This window comes from Cuculus canorus, chromosome 4 (genome assembly GCF_017976375.1).
Source record: "Cuculus canorus isolate bCucCan1 chromosome 4, bCucCan1.pri, whole genome shotgun sequence".
Lineage (NCBI taxonomy): Eukaryota > Metazoa > Chordata > Aves > Cuculiformes > Cuculidae > Cuculus > Cuculus canorus.
Genome location: NC_071404.1, coordinates 44,956,064 through 44,974,330, shown reverse-complemented (window position 1 = coordinate 44,974,330; position 18,267 = coordinate 44,956,064). Strand labels below are relative to the sequence as shown.

Here is an 18,267-nt window from a genome sequence, read left to right as displayed (position 1 = left end):
TTACACAATTATGAATGTTTGGATTAGTTTGTATGATTGACTGCTCATCCTTAAGTACTTTATAATGCAACCATTCAGCAAATTAGGCTGACGTAATGTATCCCTGTCAACAAGTAATTTCCTATATGTTTGTTTGCAGTGTTCACTAGCAGCTGCATTAAGTTTGTTAAATGAAATATGGTGAGTAGATCATGATTCCCCTCACTTTATTTCATAGGTTGGTGAGACCAGATGCAAAAAAGTTTGCACTTCGAAATCTGATCTGAGATCCAATGATTTCAGCATCGTTGGAAGCTTGCCAAGGGATTTTGAATTATCGAATTATGACTGTTACGGGAAGCCCATTGAAGTCAACAATGGGCTCGGGAAATCTCAAGCCAAGAACAACAAGAAGCCTCCTCCTCCCAAGCCTGTCATTCCATCAGCTGCAAAGAGAATTGATCTTTATGCAAGAGCACTGTTCCCTTTTTGCTTCTTGTTCTTCAACGTCATATACTGGTCCATATATTTATGATAAATCTTTTTTTTTCCTATATATGTAAAATATAGCCCATTTCATTGCCCCTTCCCAGTCATGAAGGCCACTGTGTGAATTATTTGCATTTGCAAAGCAATATGATGCATTTTGATGCCATGCGATTGTACTGAACATATGGCATCTGAAATCTGAATGAAGCATGACACTGCAATGTCTGTGCTCCAGCCAACTTTGTATATAAATGTACAGCATACATCCTGCTTTAGGAATATATATGAAGGACAGTGCTTACCACATTATAAAGCTGAATAACACTCTTCAGTTATTAGTAACATGCAGAGATTCAAAGTGTTTCTGACAATGAAACTGATGTGCACGTTGAGTATTATTAAAATCAGTATTCTAGTATATGTAGTATTTAACAGCTTTTGTGCTGACTTCCAGAGGGGGAAAAAAAAAATCTTGTTCTTGTATAATTTTAGATGGCACTGTGGAAGAAAAAAATAAACTGTAGTTCATATTATTCAGACTTTGTAAGTGAAGGCAGCATTGAATAAGCTGATCTTGTCATTGTGGAAAAATAAAGATCAGAGAATTACTAACTTTGTAAAATCAGCTCATTTAGGAAAAAAACCCCAACAATTCTATCCATCAAGCAGGCACACTTACATGTGTGAGAGTATGCTGACAAGAAAATATTCGGTCAAATTTTGACTGCTGTTTCCTCAGCCACAAGGTAGATACAGTATGTCAAAAAAAACCAAGACACTTTCTAAACTAAAGGCATCAGGAGTTTCGGAGAAATATCACAAGATGCAGTATCGGGTTATTTTGTGCTTTTTTTTCTATTACTTTGTCCTCAGGCTCATCTTCTGTAGTATGTAGCAAGCCTGCAATATATGTCACATTTTTTTTGTTGTTGCATCGGATACATCTTACTCAATTTGCTTTGTTTATCCCCTTGAAAGCTTTCAGTTTAAACAAACCAGTTGTCAAGAATAAATTGCATTTTTACTAGTAGTTATTTTGTTTGCCTATTGTAGAAGTGAGGAAGTGTCTAAAGGTTTAAAGGGTTGAGATTTTAAAATATATAATGAGCCCTTGTGCCTATGTTTTAATTAATGGATGCCCTTACCAACGCATTGATTTGGCAGCTACATTTTTGGAAACAGAGTATTATGCTTGAATCTACTGTGACAAAAGATTGCTCTCCATTTCCCAGAGGAAACCCCATGACACGGAGACTACAGAAATATAATCTCTCCCCACAGTGTGTAGGGCAGGACCTGCGGTCTCCCTTGGGTGCCAGGGGAAAGCTCTTCATAAGGGCAAGTCATGAAGTGAAATGCAGCCGAATGGAATCTCCTTGTACATACGGCATCTGAATAGCATGTATTCCCTGGGAATGCACAGAGACTATGCCTCGGCCCCTGTGAGTGTGCCGTAAAGAAGCGCGTCTTCACTTGTAAAGCTGGGGCACCACAGTTAGTTAAACTATGAAAATAAGATAGTTCTTACTAAGCTGGCAATTCATGAAAGGAGGTATGGATTATAGGTAAGGAAGGGACTGAACTAAAGGCCTGAAAGCTTTCATAGAAACAGACACAATCCCCCTTTTTGTGGTGCATTTCTAGCTCAGGATGTCTTGAGCCAATGCAGGCTACAAGTGGACTGTCGAATCACTTGGGTATTTCCCACCATGTGAATGTTGTCCACATATGGCCAGCCTGGACAACCATAAGGTCAAAAGTGGGAATATAAAAAAAAGTAAAGTACATCCCACCAGCTTCACTGGGCATCTGGCTGATCTGCACACACACAAGTTTTTTTTCTAACTGCTGCCATTTTATGATCAACGTCCTGATTGTTAAAATTCATGTTTGGGTTCAAGAGATCTGCTCTTCAGAACATGGTCATGTGCTTTCTACCAGCTTCCTGGCCACTTTCTAGTGGAGATTTCAGAGAGCCTCTTTACTACAGTTTGTCCTTTGCATTTCTTTCTTGTCAGACGAAACAGAAAGGAAACCCCAAATGTTACTGATCCGTGTAGGTGGAATCTTTAAGGTCTTTAATATTACTGTCTGTTGAAGGTGTGTACAGGATTGTCAGAGACTGAGAAGCAATAAGGATAGTCAAAGAAAGGAAGAAAGGGAGGGGTAATTTTTATACACAAAATCAGAGTGCTATATTTATGGACATTATTTATTCTCATACTTGTATTTTTTCTTACCGTACTGGAAGGCAAGAAAATAATTACGCTGTGTTTGAAATTATATGACTTTTGGAAGATAATTTTCTTGTTAGAACTCTTATTAAATGATTTCTATGTAATTAATGTCCACATTCTATCTGTATAATCTCAATTATAGATTTTATTGTTAAATTAATCTTTGTTCCTTCTTGCTTTCCTGCTTACTTGATGGGTTTTGTGTTTTATCATAAAGCATTTAATCAATAACACAATGTAATTGCTTTCCAACTCACACAAAAAGAAGCAAAAGGAATCTGTATTTTTAAGATAAAGGCTTTCATTCATTACAGCACAAAAACTAAGGACAGAAGCAAAGTTTAACAGCAATATTGAAACAAAATCCGAAATAAAACAGTATCAGCTATAAAATATTAATTTTCTTTTTACTTATACTAGATAATATTGCAGTATTTGTATTACCTCTGAATATAGTAGCTTGTCCTACTGAGCAGTAATAACTGATTTATTTTCTTTTTCTTCTTTCCATTAAAGGTCATTGAGTTTTGCATGCCATATCACATTGTGGTCCTCCAGCACCCTCTAGTTGTAAAATTCTGCCTGTTGACTTATTTCTAGAACAAGGAGCAAATATGAAACTGTATAGGCTATATAGGATGTTATTTGATAGGACAACGTGAGGGGGAAAAAATTAATAAAGTAAAAGTAAATTTAAGTAAAATTAATGGACCACTATAAAAACTTGCCATGCAGTACGAATATAAAACTGTAGAAAGTGAGACATTCAAATAGTAGCAAAAGTGAGGCTCATGAAGTACACCTTAGTTACTAGATTAACTAGTCATGCTGTCTGAACAAACTGCATGAATGCAAAATCTCTTTGTGAGGGAGAGACCATCTGTGTTTCAGTTGACATTTACTTTAAGTTCTCTTGTTTACTGACAGGAGAGTCACAATTTTTTGTACTATCCTTTACATAAGCCCCAGTATATTCTTGGCTCTTAAGCATCGAGGGGTAATATCCAAGTAGTTAATTCCTTTCATACTTAGTGTTATGGCTGCTTAGATATCTTTCTATTTCAGGATTTTCGAACACAATCAAACACTGCATCAAGAATTTCCCTGGAGATGAATTAATTAATTTCTACCTGCATCCACAAATTTGACCTATATGATAAAAGAGGATGTGACTTGAAAAGTACATCAGCTGCTATGCATTAATTCCCTGTTTGGATGTATGAAATGTACGTGGAGTAACCCATACCTCAATTTTTTGTACTGATTTGACTCATGTTTGACATCTAGTTTTAGGAGCAGCTCTGTAATGTTTCTTGGCACCTTCTCTTCTTTTCAGTCTCGCATCAATTCTAGCTGAGATATGGTGTATGTGAACAGTCTGTATTTTGAATGAGGAAGGGAGTTTATTTCTGTAAGTGCGGCATACAGAAGACTGACCTTTCACTTGGAAACATTGCCAAGCAGCTTTCATTCGTGAAAGTCTTCAAATAAATTTGGACTTGGTAACAGGAAATGGGTGGTTAAAGGGAGAGTATCCTCAGTGCCCTACACTTCTCCTACAGAGAAAGGAGTAACACTGGCTTCGATGAGCAGAGAATGACCCAGAGAGGCTGATCTGGCTGTACAATCATTTTGTATGAAATACACTTAGAAATAACCTTTATTTGAAAATATTTCACTTTGAAGAGTGACAGTAATTTACTTAGCAGGTTTGTCATAGCTGTTAAGGCAATCTATTAAGAGACATTCTTACACAGCTGAACCTGTTGGTCTCTTCTTCAATTAAAGCAGCTTTCTGTTATGGTTATTGGATGACTTGTGCTGAGGATATTTATAGAATAGGTAACAATAAATTATTTATTTCCAAGGCAGTGCAACCTGAATATATGCAATGTCAAGTGATTTTTCAGGCTATAGAGATAGCTTAATGCTGAAATGAGTACAAAAGCGATGTGTAACAGATAAGGGAATTATAGGACACTGTTACTTGGTGCTTTAGTATACTAATTCTGGGATTAAGGAAGATAATGTGAGAAGAAAAAAAATTCAGATGCATAAAGATGGAATAATAGTTCTATTTATGTCTACAATTCAATTGAATTGTGTCTAACGATTTATATAATAAATTTAATAATTTAATTAAAACATATGCTATAAAATTTACCTTATTTTTATATAAAGAATTGCTAAAAAAGAGAGAAAACTTAAGGTCATCTGTGGTGCCAGAAAGCTAACAGAAACTAGCTCTTTTCATAGGGAGCTCCACACTTGAATAACCAATGTAACATACAAAGAACAAAGTGCAGTTTCAAAGATACAAAATTCTCATTGTAGTGGTTTTGTCTATTGTATCAAATAAACTACAAACCACCTGGGTTGCTTGCAGCATTCACTGGCATTTTGAGTTAATTAGGGAAGTCGTCCGCCCATCTACCTCACAGCACCTGTCCTCATTCCATCAGTGGAAACAGTGTCAGCAGACATCTTTTAAGAACTATTTTGAAATCTTTCTGAAAGCCCTCACTGCTATGAGTAGGTACACACTGCAGTCACTAAAATGTCTGCAGCTAATGCAGGTTTATCCAAATTAGCTTTGAACTAGCTGACTTGGGGATGGCTGGCAATGTAGCCATGGCAACAGTGAGCTCCGGCTGGGAAGCCTACCTGCTGGCGTAGGGAATGAAAGAATATACTTTGGTGTTAACCCCCACAAAGCTTTATACTGCCTTGGCTATTGCGCTCGAACAGTTTAAAGTTAGCTCATGTGGGTGTTATCGGCCTGTGTCTGTGAAATGTAGATGTATGCTGTATGACACACTGTGTGCTAGAACTGGATTATTTTTTCCTACTGGTGATGTGAAAGATTCACTGTAAAATATTTTCTCTATTGCTTACAGAAAATAAGAATTTTTGCCACGTTTAATTCCCTGTATTGAAAAAGTGTCCACTGGTGGTGTCAAAAATGAAACTCATTTTCCTGAACCAATGCATGTATAAAAGAACGAGCTGGATTCACCCACCTGAGCGTGAATGAGATTGCCTACTGAGTCTAAGTCATAAGACAATCTCTTTTAAGCATTAAAAGAGCCATTGTGTTTGAAAACCCTAACTCTAATAGTCAATATCGGTTTGTAAATTTTTAAAAGAATAATGAGAGTAAAGAGGCAGTGAGACTAATGAGACTAAGACGATACAAGTGTCTTTTTGGCCTCTAGATATCCCGTGGAGGTCAACTCTGCGTTTGGGGGGCACTGATTGATTTTCTCAATCAGCATGGTGTTTCTCAAAAAGCCAACGCCTATCAGGATGCTGGAGAACAGCATCAACTCTCTCTGGATGGAAAATATTTAAAGGACCTTGAAGCTTGTTATTCAAATCACCTTTGGAGTATCGAGGTAAATCTGAAGTCTGCCTGGCTCCATTAATTAACATGCAGAGACAGCAGGATATAAAACACAGGTCTTTTAGTACAAGAAAATAAACGATCTTTCCCCTTACTGCTTGAAATCACAGTTCACAGTGATCTAAAGCAACCAGTAAGACAATGTGGGTTACTGAGAGCTTCTCTGTCAAAACACAATTGCCTAAGCCCCATGGTGTGTTTTGAAAGGAAGAAGTATAGGGACTGTGGGGTAGAAAGGATAAAGTTTTGGATAACTGTTCTCCATCTGATGAGTTCTTCAGGCTGTGGCAGTGGATAGTGTGGGTTTTTTCAGATATCTGTTTAAGTCTGTTTCTTTCCATGAGCATCCACAATCTGAAGAATTTTTCACTTGAGGAAGTAGACTCAAGAGGTTTTTTGGGCCCTCCTGAGTATAACAGGTGAAGTTGCTGTGCCACTGCCCCTGCAAAACCCTTTCAACTCAGAGGAATCCTTCTCTAGTGCCATAAATTGCAAGAAAAATCCCTGTTGAAACCGTAGCTGCTGCTGAGAACAAAAGCTGTGTGTAGGCAGCCCTTGCATTTCCGCCTTCTTTCACTGTAGCATACATCGTGATAATCAATAGTGCTGTTTAGCTTTTCTGTTCTGCAAGGCACTTCTTTTATCAAGACTGAGTTATATTCTCAGCAATACACTTCAGCTATCCTACCTTTCATCTCTGTAGAGTCAGAGCAAAGATCGTGCATGTGACTGATGGAGTTCATGAAGACAAACTAGTGCTGATGTTCAAGAACAGATTATGGTAATAAATGAAAAGACCTGGACCCTCTTGTTTCTCAAATGTTAACATCATCCGTACTATCTGATTTCAGTTATGCCCCTATAATTCAAAATATCGTGTTATTTGGATAGCACCTCACTACGTGGATCATATTTTTGAGTTAAGCTTATTGAATCATGAATTTCTTGTCAAAAACAGAATACAAAAAAAATAGTTAATGTGACTTTTTAAAAAAATGTTAATTTTCTCTTTTAATCTTAAAACTTGAATTTGACCCCGGGGCTAGAGAAACATATTTCTTAGTGTTTAATAAGCCTTACATTGTCATAACAGATTTATCAGTGTCTCAGGCGGGCTCAGTCTTTCAGATTAATTTGTTTGTTTCTTTGACTCTCAAAATCCAGCTCATTGGAAAACGTTCATTTGAACGCTAGTTATTTCAAAGCCATAATGCTGACAGGAATTAACTGTAAAGACTAATAGTTTTGACCAACCCAACCCAATCCAGCACCAGTTTCTGCTTTTGACAAAGCCTATCTTGATACCTGCTCCCTCTTCTGACAAATCTTGTTTAGCCTCAGCCTCCTGAAGAGTGTAAAAACTTCGCAGGCTTTTTAAGATATCTGTCTGATTGTGTTGGCTTCCAAGGCAGCTCTGCTTCCATTTCTCTCTTGGATGTGCTTCGGGATCAGAAACATTCTTTTTTTCAAGCAAATAAAATGATGTGCAGCATCCACCGTGAGCTATAATCTATCTGTGGAACTAAACTTTAGTCTTTATCTATTAATTCTACATATTTTCTAGTTGATTGTTTCCACGAGGCAAAAAGTTCCGAAGTAAATAAATTTCTTAACTGAAGAAACAAATATTCATAGCAGCATGAGAGGATCACTTGGCCCTGTTTGTTTTCCCTGGACTTAGAGCTCTTCCTTTGCTGTGGTCTTAAGCCAAGAAGGCTTTGGAGGATCTACTGCTGCTTAAGTCATTATGACTGCCTGACAGAAGCATGGACAAAGACAAGACGCCCTGTGTAGGACCTGCCCCACACAGTTGTGTTCAATGCGAACCAGACAAAGGAAAACACAGCAAGGTTCCCTGAACTCTGTGCCTTTGCAATAACATATTCATCACATTCTCCACTTGATGAATTTTCTTGCAACGGCGCCATAGTAAAATTTGCAGACACTGTGGTTTCATGGGAGGACTTTACACCACTACTGTAGAATACAGAATATTATGAATTTCACCATGGGAGACTTTAAAGAGAAAATGTGTATCCAAGTTGACAGGATTTAATATTATCTGTTACGCATAAGCATGACTTTATTACTTTATTTATCATATGCTTCCATATTGTTCCCATTTCAGGAACAGCATCTTAAAATGGGAATTTTTCTAAGTATATGAATTATTAAAACATACCATGTTTTATCCTATTTTTTTCCCCAGGGATGTAAGAAAGAGATAATGTCTTCTACATTACAGTGCTGTTGCAGCAAGTTTACCAGTTTCTCTGAAGAAAGTCTTGATGAAATTAAATAGGTGGAAAAAAATTTCATGGAGTGTGCAAATGAAACAGCCAGGAATAAATCCATTTATGCAAGACTCATGCTGAGAGTCTGATGAGCTTTGACAATTGGAATAAATTATTTTGGCTGAAAGGAGATTCCAGCCTTGAAAGACAAGACAACATTGAATCTTTCAACAGTTTGCATTTCTGAGCTGAAAAGAAAAATACAGCTTTATAGAATAAGACCAGATAACATTGTCCATACTGACCTCATAGCTGCCCCTGACCAGCATGCTCTCCTGTAATACAGTCTTTCTACCAGTTCATGCTGCAAGAATTCAATCGATGAAATTATTTCTTCTCTGACCAAGCAGAAAAACGACTGCTATTAGCTGACTGGCACACGGTGCATGGCTGAAGGCATGGTTCCATATACAGTGTAGGTTTTAGCCTCATACATAAGTGACAGTCTGTAGCTGAGCACAATATCCAATAGCTAAAGAGAGACAGGTGTCCCTTCTCCAGATCTCCAGTGCAAGTTTAGGAGACCGTTCCCACTGCATTGAAAGACAGATGATAACAAGGCTGCTTTCCATTGTGCTAATGGCATGTTGTTTAGATTGGATATAGTTGGGATGAAAAATAATCTGTTGCTATATGTTGTACAGTGCTTCAAGGCATTACTGTAATGTGCACAAATAATAACAAAAATTATTTCAGTCATTGTTCATAATAGATTCAGTGCTACACAGTATTGATATCTGTATTGGCCTTCCCCTGTTCTTAACATTTCTGGAAATAATCTGGCTCTGATATCAAGTGCTTGATAGTCCCTACAGTTACATTGGCTTTACACTGTAGCTCTTTCTGATTTAGTCTCAGAGGAGGATCAAACCCACAGCACGTACACATTCTTCCCATTAATATAATATCACTCTTTTTTGATCTCTAAAAATGATCTTTAAAATAACCTCACAATTCCTCCCTCAGTTATAATATCACTCTTTTCTGATCTCTAAAAATGATCTTTAAAATAACCTCATAATTCCTCCCTCAGTTATAGATTCTGCAGAAGAATCTGAGAAATAACAAAGGAAAAAGTTGTACCTTTTGAAGCGGCACGTTTATTTTTATTTATAATTTAATGTACATATGCATAAATATCCATATTTAATGTAATGGCATTATTAGAAATAAGCATTTATGAAAAAAACAGCTTGTCAGGACTTAACAACTTGACAGTATTTTCCCCTTCCATTAGTATTATTTTGTTTTGCAAGTATATTCAAAGTACATCAATATCACAACATGTATTTTTTCAGTTCCTTGTAAATTAAATCATCCCCTGCAATGGTGCTGAGAGAGCTATGTGGGCCACAGGATATTAAATTCCACACTGCAGTAGCTCCTTCAATCGCGAGCTTAGAACAAGTTTTATCACATACAGTGTGATCAATAAGTACTATTTTTCAAAGAAAAATGATGATTAACTGGTAACTCATTTTTTCTAGCTTGTTAATATTAGTAATGCTACATAGTAAATATTCAGTATATTAAGTTAATTACTAGTAAACAAGCTAATAAAAGGGGTATTAAAAAGCATGGATAAGTTTCCTGGCGGTTTTTAACTAAATCTTTAAGGTTTAAATCTTTAAGGCTAAATCTTTAAAAAAAGGCTAAATCTTTAAGCTCGCATTACGTGACACAGCCTGTCATTTACAGGACAATAATCCAACAGCAATATAGATATAATCACCTAGGGACTGCTCTCTATACAGAAAGATAGAAGCGAATGCCACATATCTGTCTGACTCATGAGTTGCTTACTGCCTTCTCTGGGGTAAAGTGGAAGCCCAGCACTGCTCTTGTCAGAAAACAGGGGTTTATTTCATGCTTAAAATTCAAAAGCAAAAGATTGTGGGAGTCCATGAAGGGTGGCATTTTCAATCCATTTAATTTCACTGTTGTTTCATGGGATGTTACTGTAATTGATTATCCATATGTATCACAGAGTCATTCCTCACTAATACCAAATTGTTGTCTTAATGAGGCACTGTATTGAGATGAGTTTTAATTAATAAAATTAAAATAATCAGACAATGAATGGAGAAAATTCCACTCCAGCGCACAACATTTATATTACATACTTTTTTTATGGGCAGTGCTGCAATAGCTGCTAAGAAATGATATTGTATTCTGTTATCCTGTTCAGCAGTAGCACTTAGAGTCCTTGCAAGATTTGTGATTTTCCTTAGCTTCCTCAAATAATCCACAAATAACTGAACTCTTCTTGCTGTGAAGAAAATCTCAACTACTGCAACTATTCCTATATGAAAACATCAGAAAGAACTGGATGATTCTGGATACATGTTTGAGGCTAGAAGTTTCTAATCTCTTTATATTTCCCTTGTTTTTTCTAAAGATTTCGTGTGTTTGGGGTAAGCTCATTTCATTGCCTTTGACATTTATTTGCTAGAGCTAAACAACCTCTAAAATTAAGGTCCTGTTTTGCTAGTACTACTAAAACCACAGGGAGCCCAGCAGAATACAGGCAAATATCAGCGAGCGTTCTTCAGAAAATGCCTTTCAGTACTAACATTTCCTTTAGATATCAACAGCGAATACATTTTATAGTTTTAGTTATAGAAACTGAGATCATTAGATCACATCAGCAGATCTGTTTGACTTAACAGAAAGGTATAAACGCTATATTCACATTAGCTACAGCTGGTACTGACAGGCTGGAGACAACTGGAATTTGGAAGAGAGGATGATGGATCTGTTTATGAGTGTGCCTGTTATTGGTCCACATATTCATAGTTGGGGCATAATTTTTTCCCTGTTTGTAGGTTGTTTTTCTTTGTGGCTGGTTTAGACTCAGGACAGTGATGTTTCTAAATGCAAAGTTACGTTCTCGTTGTGTAGTCATAACAACCAACGTTGAGCTGCCCTTGAAACCTTCTCACCATGCCCCTTTATTTTTAAGCCCTTGATGCACTGCACTGTGTATGCTGACCTGCAATGAAAGGAAAGCAAAAATTTAAAATTCTTCTGAACTCAGGTACCCATGCAGATCATCTCTGTGTGTACATCTTATTAGGGCAATGCAAAAATAAGGTAAGTCTTAAAATAGCAACTACAGAGACTCTAATAACAGCTAGCAGTTAATCTGTATAAGACGACTTTCCATTGTAACACCAACAAAGTTTCAGTAAAGACAAGCAGCATCATTTAGGTTGTGTTACATGCCACAAAGATTATAAGCAGAATTTTTTTCTACTATAATCCCTGCAATTAAAGCCTATATTTAAAGCAATTACAAAAGCATTTTTTTTGCACATTTACTATGATGTGGATATATTCCTAGACCAAAGTATGGAATTACACACCTCATAAGAATATTTTCTTTTCCTTATATTTCTGGTTTGTTGGGTTTACTTCTATAAAAGCTTACCATTAACATCCCACTTTATCACAGTTAATCTCTGAGAAGCTATGCCTATGCAGAGGTGAAAGTAAAAATATCTCTTATCTGTGCTGTGAACTAGTTCTGGGCCTGAAACACTGAAGTGGTTTTTTAGAACTAAAAATAAACTTCTGTCGAGCACAACTCTGTACATTTCCATGATATCTTGAGTGAGCTGTTTCTTGACAAGGTGATATTCTCAAAATAAAAGTATTGATGCCCAACAAGTAAACAGTGAATCCAAAAAGTCATTTCTGTTGCTGAAAGATCATAATGATAAGTATAAGAGAGCTGATGTTTCAGATCACAACAGTCCTTTTAATCTTATATCGTATTTTATCGGATTTTTCAAAGAACGATGCAAAATAACTGTAGTAGGTAATTGAACAAAATAAAACAAAAAAAAAAGTCTTTTGAGTATTTCCTGAATAAATGAACTATTATCTTGTCTATCAGTTCTATCTATTCTCTTAATTTATTTTTAATGTTGCTAGGTGCCTGAGTCCCATTGTATAATTCCTGCAATAGCATAATTTGTCTCTTAATTATTTGTGTCATAAATACATTGATTTAACATTTTCTCAAGTGTTTTTGTATGATTGATGCAAATTTTCTACTATTTTTTTATGAAAAATGTAACAGGGAAGGTGTGACTGATCTGTGTTTAATCACTTACTCACTCTAGCTTAAATTTCGCTTTGTTGTCCTAGTGACAGAAGCCCTGACAAGACTATAAAATGTTAACAGTGATCTCAATAAAATGCACTTTAATAACATTGCCATTGTTTAAACTAAATCCATAACATACACATCTTGCTTTTTAAAACGTGTTTTTTTACTTTTTAAAATTCACACAAAAAAATCCCAGCTTAACACAATTTACTTTTAAATGAGTCTATGACCTAATTCTCAGCTTCATGCAGTCACATAAAGCCATATTACATTGCCAGTTCAGTGTAAACTGGTTATGGCTGTGACCAATGGTGACAGTATAAATCAAAACGGATGCCTGTCTACCTTCTGATACTTCTGTAAGATTCAAAAGTGAAACACCTCGACAGAAGAAGGAAAATGGAGGTTTCATTTACTCCCTTGATGACTGCAGTGAATTTTGTTTCACTTCGGTGTGGAGGGAGCAGAAAAGCAGTCTGCTTTGGCCGTATATATCTCACTGCATTGACAGCTAGCCAAATTGCCTGTGCTCTACAGAGCAGCCTGGAACTGGGCAACCCACCCCCAAAGGACAGAGGTGACACGTAGTCTTTTCCCCCTCCCCTGGGTTGGCTCCTGACCAATTTGGCCTCCAAGCCAATACCAGTTAATGCTGGTATTTTCATTGCAGCTCTCCTGCTTGTTCAAAGAACTCTTGGCCTTGAAGCATTGTGCAAAGGATGTAAATGAGATCACACAGACGTTGTTTCAGACGAGAAGCTAAGTAGGAGAGATCTACTCCTGCACTGCAATATATTAAGAAGCTGTCTTACTTGGATTAAGGACTTTAGCGTTAAAAGTTAGGGATTCATTAGTTCAGTTGTGGTTGAAAGCATCTCTGCAAAGCTTATTTGAATGCTATCTTGAATGCCGTGTGAGGTAATAAAACAAATTAGAGTATTGACTGGCAGTGCAATACTGTCATCAGAACTTCTGTTCTCTGTATAAGAGTTCAGTGTTCATGAACTAATTTTACCTTGTTGGGATACAAATAAACAGTCAATTTTCTGACATTCTTTGATCTTCTCAAGATACCAGATTTGCAACAGGTTCAAATTTGGAAAGATCAGTTGATATCTCCAGATTTCTAAGGTAGGTGGAGTAGGCATATATTTTATGGGTAGTTTTTATGAATGAAACATCAAACGAAGAACGTGCCTTCTCCATCTCAAGAATGATCATCACACAGTCCATTTCCTATAGGCTGGTATTTGTCCAGTATCCTTGATCAAAATACTGCCTCTGCACACTCACTACAATGACAAAAAACAACTTCCTACAATATTCATAATGTTAAGTGCAGTCAGAAGGAGCGTTTGGGCAAAGCACTTACAAGGGTGTTATTGTCAATGTCACATATTATCCTTGTTTCTAAATCTGTCTGCAATCTGTAGATCTGGAGCTGCTCCCTGCTACCACCACTTGGGATACTGAAGATGTGAGATCACCACACAGTGCTGCGATTGCTCAGGGAGAAAACACCCAGTTTTCAACAAATCACTTCCATTGTACAGAAAAAAAGGACCAAGCTAAAAGCAAGTAGAAATCATAGAACTTGTCTTCTGGATTTAGAATCATAGAATCGGGTAGGGTGGAAGAGTCCTTCAAGATCACAGAGTCCAACCTTAAACCTAGACCAGAGAACGAGTAACAAAAGTGTGCTGCAGATGTGTCGATAGAGGGCAAAGTATAGCATTCTTGTCAGCTTGTATTTGCCTTTTAACATTTTAGTGTGTTGTTTACGAGTGTAGGGAACTGAGGTGCAGAGGCAATTTGACAAGTACCATACCTTAGCAGATTACAGTTCACCAGTATATGAAATCTCAAGTCTTCATAATCTCCAAAGCACTTTTTGACATGAAAAATGAGTAACACATTTCTCACAGGTGACAGAAAAGATGCCAGGCTAAAGAGGAATTTCAGTGATTAAGGACTGACCTGAAAAGTGTGTAGAGTTCATGTTTCAAAACAGGAATGGAATAAGAACATGGTGAGTATAAAAAACAGCACTGAAGTTGCTCACGGAATGTCTGGTATTACTCATGGAACAGATGGGACAGGTGGTAGATGAAAAGAGAGAGGACCAAGGCTGGCTGTTACAGTCTAAAGCAAAAAAACACTTGAATTAGCTGTGCTCCACAGAGTGAACGGGGACGGTAAAATCGAAATAACGGGAGAAAAAAAAGGCTCTGATGTCGATGCTCTGGAAAACCAGACGAAAATCAGGCAAGGAAGGAGATAACAAGGAAGAAGAAAGGTAGTAAGTAGGCAGGAAAAAATGGAACAGCAATAAGAGATGCATTCTTTGTGACTGAGACAAAGCAATGGAAGTCTTTTGTACTGTTGGAAGAAAAGGGAAAATACTGCCAGACAAGAGTCATGGATTTAGTATCCACAGTCTAATCTGAAAGCATTCCTCTTACCTTTTTTCTGGAACCTTAATAATATAATTTGCTATAATGTCAGCAGAAAAAATGGAAGTGATCTATAGCAGATTTTCCACACGTGCAGGTAGTTCAGCACATACCTAAGTGATTTTGCCAGCAAAATAAATACAATGTTTCTTGCAAATAGCAAGAATAGAAGTAGCTCTGATAAATATAGTAAATCACAATTCACTATAAATTTCTCACAATGGTTAGCTAAGCTAGTAACAAACCACACTCTCATAGCTATTATACAGCAAAGGGAACTTAAGCTGCATGATTATCACTTCCTTTTTTTTTTTACATTACAGTTACATTGTACCACAGGGTAGTGATGTTGCTTTTTTCACCATCAGAATCACATAATAGAATGATAAGCTATTCCTTAGTGTGTGTCATCCCCTGGTACATGTACTGTTAGTGGGGACAGTACGTGTTTGCTAATCAGAAGAGGAAGCCAAATGATCACAGGAGATCAGGATGTACTTTTTAGTTTTAAAAAGATTCTTGAAACCCAGAATGAACATATGGGAACAAACAATTTAAGAAAGATGTGGAACTTGAAACTTTAATTTCTATTTCCTCTTTATATACATTTACTGGTATTTGCAAGAGTTCTGCAGATTTCAGAAATCCAAAGACAACAGTCTTTTTTGAAGGGAAGAATTTTCTTGACCGGCCATAGAATCAAAGGACCCATGCATTGGCACAGCATTTTTTGAATCCTACACAATCTACATATTTTAGGAGTTTTTTCTAGTGAACAAAGATAGTGCAAATAATTCTGAATACAAACCCCTAGTATTGATGGCATACAAGGCCAGAAGGGACCACTATAGCCATTTAGCCTGAGCTATTTCCAAGGGCTTCCTCAGAATTTAACTTTCTCAGTAAGGGTTTTTGGAAAAGTATCTGATTTTAGCTGAGTGTTTACCAGGGCTGAGAAATTGACTACAATGCTCAGCATGTGATTGCCATGGTCAATGAAACATCACTAAAACAGCAAAACAATAGATAAACTTTATTTCTAGCCTGAATATGATTAATGTCAGCATTCAAATACTGGTGCATTTTTTAATTGCATCCACGTCATCAAATGTTTTATATTATCAAATTTCTTTCCTGAAGTATGTACTCTGTGTCAACACGTCATTCCTGAACTATCTTTCTGATAAGTATATGGAGTGAACGCTAGATGTTTCTGAATGTAAGACAAAAATTTCTAGTTCTTCAGTCACTTCCAAGTTTCTTTCCATGTCTCCTGTACGCCCGCTGAAACATATGAATGTTCAGTTGAAATGCAGCCACTGTCTAAACAAGAATTGTGCCAGGATGAACTGCTGTGGAATGTATTCCTGATAAACTCATGTTTATTTCTGATTAGAACATATATTATCCCTTTTTAGCTTCCCCACCAACTCCTACCTTATGGTCAGAAACCCATTGAAATCTATTAAATCAAATGTAGCCATGATCAAATCCTGCATTCTTTGCAATAAATAGCAGGTCTCTCTTGGACTTCTATGGAATCAAGATTAAGCACTTAGCCTTTTGGGAAGGTGACATTTTACTATTTGATATCTGGCCTTGTGACATCTGTCATTGTTTTCATTATTATTGCCCTGCTATGTTCCTTTCAACAAGTGATTGATGCTTATTATTAACAGTCCCCCTGCAGATGCTTTCTTCAGATTCTGAACTAATGCATTTTTATATGACCTTTTATGACGGATTTAGGAGAATGCACGTAAGAATATAATCTTCTGGTTTTAAGATTACAATCCTTATTTACCTCTTGCTAGATTCTTTTCCTGTGCAAAAAGTATTGAATGTGATTCCCAGTAATGCAGACTCATTTTTTTATGCAGTGTTAATGAGTATGTCTATTCTTAGTACACAGTCATAAATTACTATCACCTATAAATTTCTTTTCTCTCCTTTGCCTGTTTGATTTTTTTCAATTAGCATAGGACTGTTATAAGAAATAGAGAGTTGAAGAAGGCCTTATTTTATTATCAGCATTTTTTTTCCAGCTATTAAAGTCTAATTAAATGGTTTTCTTGCTGATTCACTAGCCCACGCCATCCTTTTGTACTTACTTATCTCAGTCGAAATCTTTTATTTGCCTCTGGCACACTAGCAGTAGAATACAGCCACATAATTTGACATTATTTCTGCATGTTCTGTTATGATGACACAAATCTGGAGTATTACATGCATACACACACACACACACACACACACACACACACACTGTCTGTGATGTATATGTACACATTCTTACAATTCTGTAATGGAAAAATATGCATTAGAAAATTGACAGTCCGGGCAGTAGCAGTTGTGATTGCCACAGTAGTTGTTAATAACTCACCACAAATAGTCTGCACAAAACCCCCAGTTGTAATTGGTAATTAACTTCTTACTTGGGTCACTTTTATATCACCTACTCGCTGTGATGTGTTCTGTAGGTCTTTAACTTGAAAAGTGCAGCAAGGACACTGTGATGACAGAAAGTGAGTCCAGGACATTCATCTGTGACAGGTAAGGTTACTTGTTTAATGCCCACTATGGTGGGATCCAAACTTAGTTTTACTTTCATCTGTGGTTTAGTATAAACAAAAACATAGCAACTTACTATCTAAACAGATAAAACATGCATCGTCATTAATTATTTTTACTGTATCTGATAAAGGTCTTGACGTGCATGTGGAATAGCACTGTTCTCTGTGACACACACAAAAAACCCAAACTCAAAACAACCAACCAACCAACCAAAACATCTTAGAGATTTAAATCCTTTCCATAACCATTAGTTCAAAAAGTGGGATTCTTCTAGATTCATGATCATATTTTGCATCATCTTAATTATTTTTATATTTTATGCAGCTTTTATGTATATTGGTAAATGGGATTTTTTATTGTTAAATATTAAAATGTAACCTTCAACCTGAGATCTTTGTTGCGTTTTAACCTTATTTGATATACATGAGAGTATTCTTCAGGCCTAAGTGGAAAAAGTGTATGTTGATGATGTAGCTGCGCTCCTGTGAAAGACTGGCAATATTACACTAAAGCATTTATTAAAAGTAAACTCCTGTACATCTCATCATCCAGGGTGCAGTGAGGACTACCTGAAGGCAACTTTTCCTCTGGTATCTTAATCTATGGATTGTTACAGTGATGATGTTTGCTCGTTTCACAGAATTCAGTGGTGGGTTTTACCGCGGAGTACAAAATCTGACAACTGGGACCGACCAGGCTGGGGGAGAAAGCAAGGAAGGACTGC

General features: G+C 36.7%; 1 protein-coding gene across 2 annotated transcripts in view; it reads left to right on the top strand.

The window, feature by feature from the left end:
* Positions 1 to 12,355, top strand: part of GLRB (glycine receptor beta) — a 61,817-nt gene extending 49,462 nt beyond the window's left edge. For both annotated transcript variants that reach the window (XM_054065902.1, XM_054065901.1), the window contains one exon: positions 218 to 12,355. In XM_054065902.1, coding sequence (XP_053921877.1) covers positions 218 to 514 — 297 coding nt within the window. In that variant the 3' untranslated portion in view covers positions 515 to 12,355. The remainder of the gene's footprint in view (positions 1 to 217) is intronic.
* The last annotated feature ends 5,912 nt before the right edge of the window (positions 12,356 to 18,267 follow it).